This window comes from Saccoglossus kowalevskii, chromosome 4 (genome assembly GCF_978046115.1).
Source record: "Saccoglossus kowalevskii chromosome 4, keSacKowa6.1, whole genome shotgun sequence".
NCBI lineage: Eukaryota > Metazoa > Hemichordata > Enteropneusta > Harrimaniidae > Saccoglossus > Saccoglossus kowalevskii.
Window position 1 is genome coordinate 4,740,933 of NC_140644.1, and position 7,911 is coordinate 4,748,843.

The 7,911-nt window shown below is 35.7% G+C and overlaps 1 protein-coding gene across 1 annotated transcript; it reads left to right on the top strand.

Moving 5' to 3' along the window:
- The first annotated feature begins 911 nt into the window (after window positions 1–911).
- On the top strand, window positions 912–2,281 carry LOC102802168 (galactosylceramide sulfotransferase-like). The gene has a single exon (XM_006811315.2). It carries the CDS (start codon window positions 912–914, stop codon window positions 2,046–2,048), a length of 1,137 nt encoding a protein of 378 aa, XP_006811378.2. The 3' UTR covers window positions 2,049–2,281.
- Window positions 2,282–7,911: the final 5,630 nt, after the last annotated feature.

Sequence of the window (7,911 nt, forward strand, 5' to 3'; positions counted from 1 at the left end):
GATATAGAGAACAGCGTGTTTAGTTTTTGGCCAACATTCATTACTATTTTACCTTGATTTTATGCGATTAACATTAATTTTCTACACGATCTACACGATGTCAACATTTATTACCGACAAACTTATCTATATTTTTAGCTGTATCACATACTGCAAATGCAAAATTATGAAAAGTATGTTTTTCATAGCCTTAATCTAACAGCAAAACATTGTGAAACGACAGCCAGTTATTTCAATGGCTTATAATGTACGATATAATAAATTATTTTAGGATTCAAAATATAAAAAAAATCATTAAGATTGTACAGCATGTTACAATGTTCAATGTTCTGTTCTGTAACATAACACTGTAATCCTGTTTTATTATATAACTGTTGCAAGGTTTCATTCTATTATCTGGAATATTCACATTGTGTCTGCCTCGATACTTGGTAAGTGTTGCCTATATATATTACATAATGTCACACCAGTGTGAATTAATGTTCACTACTCGCCGAGAGTAAAAGCAAGATAAAACAGAGAACTTACATTTGCTTTGTAGCATGTGATGTTCAAACCACGAAACCAGTGCTCACATATTATCGCCTGACCATACAACATACACAATAAGCTCTTTGTACTCTGACTTAATATTCAGATCAATCGATGGAATTGAATTTCTGGAAAAGCACTTTTAGATTTGTTAAGTAAAGTGTGGCGTGATTGTAATCTTGGATTTTTAACTAAAAAGAAAAAAAATTGCGGCATTTGTTTCTCTTTAGTGTTCCAACTGATCAGTTTGACATCTTGTCGTATTTAATATCCACGTAAACGTGGAACAGTATATCAATAACAGTTGTTATTATTTCATTCGGTTTTATATTGGTTTATTGAGTTTTAATTTTAATGTATATTCACAGCTGTGTGATACAATGAAGTCTGTGGCTATTAAAACTGTATTGGTTATTGCATTATTGGGATTGTGTATACATTTGCAGAAGTACTACCTAACCTATTCTAGAATCGGTTCAAGACCATCAGATGTCCGAGTATCAGATCTAGAGAAGAGCAGCAAGGGCAATAAGAACAACACGATTGTATTTACAAATAGGAAAAAAACAGTTACATGCAAACAAATGAATTTTGTATTTGTTAAAACTTACAAGACTGGTAGCAGCACTGTTGGATCTACTCTCTTTCGCTATGGTCTGAAAAATAACTTGATATCTGCAATTGCACTACAATCGGCTTCTATGATAGTAGAAATAATAAATAATACAGCAGGGGTTAGAAAATACGACTGTGATCCCAAATTCCCAGGATATAACTATTTAGTTAGTCATGTCAAGCATTATAATTACAACGTACTCAATACACTGGTCAAACGCGCACAGTTTATAACTTTACTTCGTTCACCATTTAAACACTTGGAATCTTCGTTTTATTATTTTCATGCTGACGTCGCATGCAAACTATTAAAGCATGAAAACCCGTTTGCTGAATTTGTAACTCATTTACAAAATTATACTGACCCTACTAACATGAAGGCACAATTGAGAAATAGATTACACAATGGACAATTGTACGGACTAGGTTGTGACAATGATAACTGCAACGACCCAACATCAATTGAGAAAAAAATACTCGAACTTGAACAGCAATTTGACTTAGTCCTGATTACAGAATATATGGATGAATCGATGGTTCTACTCAAACAGCTCATGTGCTGGAGAGATGATGATGTAGTCTACAAGTCTATGAAAGTTGTCGGTAATAACAGACCACCAATAACTGAACATATGAAAGGAATTATTTCAAAATGGAATACAGCGGATGTGCAGCTATATAATCATTTTAACCGAACGTTTTGGCATCGAATTGAAACATACAAAGGTGATTTTGAGAACGAACTGCAATCTTTTCGCACCAAACAAGCTGAAAAAACAGAAATATGTGTTAAAACCAAAAGAAATAAAAAATATTGTAAATGGCTCAGAATGGATGTGCCCCAGCTACGGTTCACAGCAATAAAATTACAAGCTGAAACAATTTGTAAAAAAACTAAATAATTTTAATTTCATTATTTAGTACAGTCTGTATTTACCATATGCATGAAATGACACGGAAGATATTTCTGATAATATGACCCTTGTTATTTTATATAACGTGTCAGCAAAATTTGAGGACTAAACATCCTGTCCCCATTGTGACGTAATGGTATGCCCCAACTATTGCGTGATTATTGTTGAATGTACTCGTATGCGCTTTGTATAAATAAAATAATATGACCTGTGTCTCCTGATCAAGTTTCTATATGTAGTGCAAGAAAGTTGGTTCTTGACTCCAATGAGCTGTTCTACGTGTGACGAAATTTTGTTGAGATAATTCTCTGTTGGACTAGTAGTAGTAGTAGAAGTAGTAGATACTCCTTGCATAAAGAAGATGTCAGGTGTTTCATCATCGCATTAGAAGGCTAGAAAGTTCGCTGGAGAGAGGATACAAGCATCAATTTATTATTTCGATTACATATATTAACTGTATATACTCTTATATAGTAGTCATAAATTAAATAACAATAGCCTTATATATTGTACTGTGATTTATTGTACTTTTATTTGATACATTTCCTTGGAATATGGATGGATGGAATATCTTGTTAAAAGAATATTATCAGTCCAACTTTTAGTAGCAAAACATCATGGAGAGACTTTAAGGCACACTTCGAGCAGTGTAGTAAATAAAAAAATAGGATCTGGCACACAAGTTCAAACAATATGGCTTAGCATAGAATGTTTTAATCCAGGAAGCAGTTGTTGGAGTTATGGGGAATTAGTGACTAGATTGTAAAGGAGAATTAGGCTCGGTGCATGGACTTTGAGTTGGAGGAGGCAGAACAGAAATTAGAAGAGATAGCGTGTAGAGTCCACTTTATTACCTCAAAATGTGATCCGTTTTAGGGCCAATTCAACAAATTCTGATAAGCTGGTACAGAACGTCTTGGAAACAGAATAACCTGGTATTTGGTAGGACAGTTGATGCAGAATGACAGATGGTGGAACTGAATGAGGGGCTCATATGGGAACAGAGAAACTGCAACCCCCCTGTGAGTATTTAGTGTAGCTGAAAACTAAGATGAGAGAGAGCATGAGCACGCTTGTTTTTTTCTTTTGAAATAATTGTTCACAGTATCCTTCCATTTGGTAGGCATGCAATCATGAATAACCTTGAGACTGAGCTGCAGAATGCGTTCAGAGTGTATATTTACTCTATCTGAGATGTTTGAGGCTTCCAACAACGTTTGATTTGTTTCGTGGACCAGATCACAGACTTTGGTTATACCCGCGTCCACAAAGTGAAGGAGTGCAAAAGGTTCCTTTCTAATAGAACGATTAATAAATGTATTGTGAAAAAGTGGTTAATTAAAAATATCAATTGGAATATTGTCATTAAATTTACACACCTTATCTACAGACTTCCAGCAATGAAGGAGTTCACGATAGAATGGTGGTATGCTATTCAGTTTTAAAGTAAGGCTATTCGTGGTGCACAACAGCTGCCTAGTAGAAGACATTTCGCTTGCTTGAATGAAGAAGTAGTCAATGAACTTAAAACAAAATTTATCAGTATTGCCATAAAGATGCCTTTGAATATAATTAAGTAGCGTGGCGCTGATACGTGAAATATAAAGTGTTTTAGCAGCAACCCAATGGCGACCTTGCCAAAAGAAGTCAAGTAACGACCTTTGAACATTCAAAACAACATCAGTGGGTGGCACTAGGCTAGTAAAGCGGTACAGCAGTTGGGATGACATAATGTTGTTAATTACCATAAAGCGCCCCCTATAGGAATACTGTGAACAAAGTGGTTACAGAATTTTTCTATTTATTTTTGTAACCAACTCAGTTCAGTTCTGTTTGGCATACCTTTTATTATTTCCGAGAAAAACGCTGAACAATGTTAAACCGGTGTTGTTCCACTTAATATTGAGAGTGAAAAACGTGTTGTTGCGCCAGCTACCAACCAATAAAACTTCCGAATTTTCGAGGTTGATTTTCGCATTTGACGCGCGTTCATAAATACGCAACCATGCAGCAAGTGATGCGAATCCTTGTTTATGTGTGATAAAAAAATCTATATCATCAGCATAAGCTGTAAGTTTGCAGTGTTCCGTATTGAGATGCGGTATTGTCAAACCTTTAATATTTCCATAATTCCTGATTTTATGGAGCAGTGGCTCAATGGTAATAGCATGAAGGGCTGTGGACAATGAGCAACCTTGCCTAATACCCCGTGACAGCATGACGGGAGGGATGAGGGCACTATTTATACCGATAAGGGACTTTCCCATTAACGTTCCAAAATTGTTGATAGAACTCGTTCGGAATCTCGTCAATGCCGGGAGTTCGCCCATGCGCAAGTTGCTTTATGGTGTTAGTAAGCTCGTCATACGTAATAAGCTCATCTAGGTCATCGCGGTCGGTATTACTCAGCTTTGGCAGGCCCTCAAGTATTGTATTCTGTGCATCTATATCAATATTATCTTCTTACTTCGAGTTCCGACTTCTAACTTCCGACTTCTAACTTCCGAGTTATTATTGTTGCAAGCCACAGAAGCAAAAAAGTACCGTCATCTGTAGTGATGAAACTACATAGTAGTCTATCATTTGTGCACAAAATTGTTTTGCATACAGGTTATGGGGTGAGATCAGCGCTAAAATTATTTTTATTTTTATAATGCATTGATATATTCCTAGAGGCCTGCAATGAGAAGCACGGAGTGGCAAATCTGAAGTCTGAAGAGAGAACTCTCAAGTTCGAATTCAGAAGTGAGAAGTCGGAAATTGGAAGTGAGAAGTCGGAAATTGGAAGTAAGAATTTGAAAATTGGAAGTAAGAATTTGGAATTGAGAAGTGAGAAGTAAGAACTTTGAAGTAGGAAATTTAAAATGTGTAAATATAGGAGTCTTGATATGTATATACATAAATATATAAGTGAAAGCTTAAAATCTGAGATTTCGCAGAAAACATGAAACATTATATTTGTACCCTTAAAATAAAATGAAAGTCAATTTCATGATTAATAATATATAAAATAATAATTAATGTCATTTAGTGGAACCAACGATCCTTACACTTCCTCTATACCTTATGTCCGAAAAAAATATGTGAATGTCAGTGTCCATCAAGTATAGGTGAGACTTATGATTAATCTGTTTGGGTAGCATTTGTCACTTATATTTGACTCACAAGAATAAAGAAATTACCAGGGAACGTGTCACAAAGTAGAATATAATCAGGGCATATAATCAGGCGACCTTTCCCCAGATAGATCATAATCAGTGGACTTGTCTTAACTAAGGTAGATCACAATGAAGAGTCCATGGGAGAATATTATAAGGTCACTTTTTCCAAGGTAGAATATTTTCAAATGCAAAGACAATAAAAATATGGTTAGACAATACTAATCATAATGCAAAGATAATATAAAAATAAGACTAATTTTAGCGCTGATCTCACTCACCCCATAACCTGTATGCAAAACAATTCTGTGCACAAATGATAGAAACTACGATGAAGCATCAGTACTACAGATGACGGTACTTTTTGCTCCTGCGGTTTGCAACAATAATAACTAGGAAGTTAGAAGTCGGAACTCGGAAGTTAGAAAACGGAACTCGGAAGTTAGAAGTCGGAACTCGGAAGTTGGAACTGTGAAGTAAGAAGGCCTCTCTCGGCTTTCGTAGATTTTAGCTTGATTTTGTGTGAGACTGTTGTCATGACGCCCGAGATGAAAAATAGCATTTTTGTTTCTATGTATTACACACATGATTTTCATTTACAAAATGGTGTCGCGCTCGTGTGATGATGATTTATTGTCATATTGAACCATGTTTGAATGGTATCTCTTTTTTTCTATGTATGATTTGTGGGCGGCGAATTCTGGGTGATATCGCGCTCCATATGGATGTCCCTTTCTAATGTTTGTTTTGCGTGTTTGTGTTTATATTGCTTGAATGCCCAGTGCTGTTGAGTAATCAATTTTATTTTATTTTATTTTATTCTTTCCCAGGTCCCACCAAGTTTGTATATATGAATAGTTTTCACGACAAAGATGCCATTCCAGACAGAAATCAGTACTTTCATTAACATATTCATCATCCTGTAAAATTTGTGTGTTCATACACCATACAGGACTTTTATTTTTACCATTGTTAATTTTTATAGATTAACAAGAGAGTGGTCATCAAAAGCCAACGTCCCGTTAATAATTTAAACAGACTTGATTTTTCCACGCATACACTTGCTAATATACATTCTGTCCAGGCGAAAAAGTGTACCACTACGCCCCCAAGTAAAATTAACAGCATTCCCATTGTGGTGACGCCACATATCAATTAGTTTGTGACGAAGTAAGGAGGTTAGCAGTACGCATGTCTGGCTTCCGTTCCATATTGCGATCCATGTCAGCATCGGTTGTACAATTGAAATCTCCTCCCATAATCAGTGGGTCATTATTTAAAGTATGGATAAATTGTTTTATTTTATTAAAGCATTCCATTTTTTCCGCGCCATTTATTGGTGCATATACATTTATATGTGGACAGGATTATTGATTAATTCTACGAGTGTGTGCAGGACATAGCCTGGCATGATTTCAGAGTGTGATACAATGTGTACAACTGTTGTTGGAGGAAACAATATAGCCATACTCGCGCGGTCAGCAGTGCCATGAGAAAAAAATGACCGTGCCGTGCCATACTAGCTTCCATATATTTTCAACGGAGGCAAGAGTATGCGGTTCTTGTAAAAAATACAAATTGCAGGGGTGATCACGCTTAATATAGTTAAAAACACTGAATCTTTTAAGTGGGTCGCGACTTCCATTAACATTATATGTTGCCCAAGAAATTGAACCCTCCATTATATGGTTGTAGTTTTTTAAAGTTTTAAAAATCAGCTATAAATTTGCCAGTCCTTATTTGTCTTTTAACCTTTTTAATAAGCCTGTTCATGCGTATTTTCTCAGAAGCGTTTAGTTTATCAGTGTAACTACGGTAATTGATAAAATGCCACACCAACTCTATGAAATTTGGACAGAACTCAAAACATCTGTCAATAAACTTGCAGGAATTTAATTTAATTTTGCATTTGATATGTTCTCCTCACTACTCATGGTACCAATGGACACATTTGAAATGGCAGATTCACTGTCACTTTCATCACTGGCAGTGTGACAATTGCCTAGAACAACGGTAAATGTTCAAAATTGTTGGAGAATCACTTCTTTCAACCAGTTCGATGACCACAGGAAACAACGCTAAGCAATGGTAACAGGGGCTGTACCAGGGGTTTGTCAAAATTGTGGTAGCCAAGTCGAGCAACACACTCTCATGAGACGCCTTCTTTGAAACTGCAGGCTCAATATGATACCACCTATCAAACCAATTCAGCAGGCACGCTTTGTTATGCACAATTAGTCTCAAGCGGTTTTTGTTCTATCAACAAGATCTGTTGAGAAGGCATGATTGATGGACAAAGAAAGAGAAATCGGCAACCAAAAATATGGACAGATGTCATTCCAGCACTAATGATTGTGAACACGTGTATGTCGTGTTTATTAAAAACAACTGATATTCTAAAAGTGCAATTTTGTTTTTACAACGGGTATAGTGGTACAATGCATGAACAATCAATTCATTGAAGTGAATTTAAAGAGATCTTGACGTATTGTTTTATTCCTGACGTAAAATTTCTATTTTATTTAAACCACTTAGTTCAAGAAAATCGACAGGTTAATTTTTGAACAATGGAATCATGCCACAGTTACATTGACATATGATATGGCACGTGTGTGTACTTTAATTCTTTACTAATCGGAATAACAATCGCATCAGATGATGACAATGAAAATTAATTCTTTCAGGAGTAACGT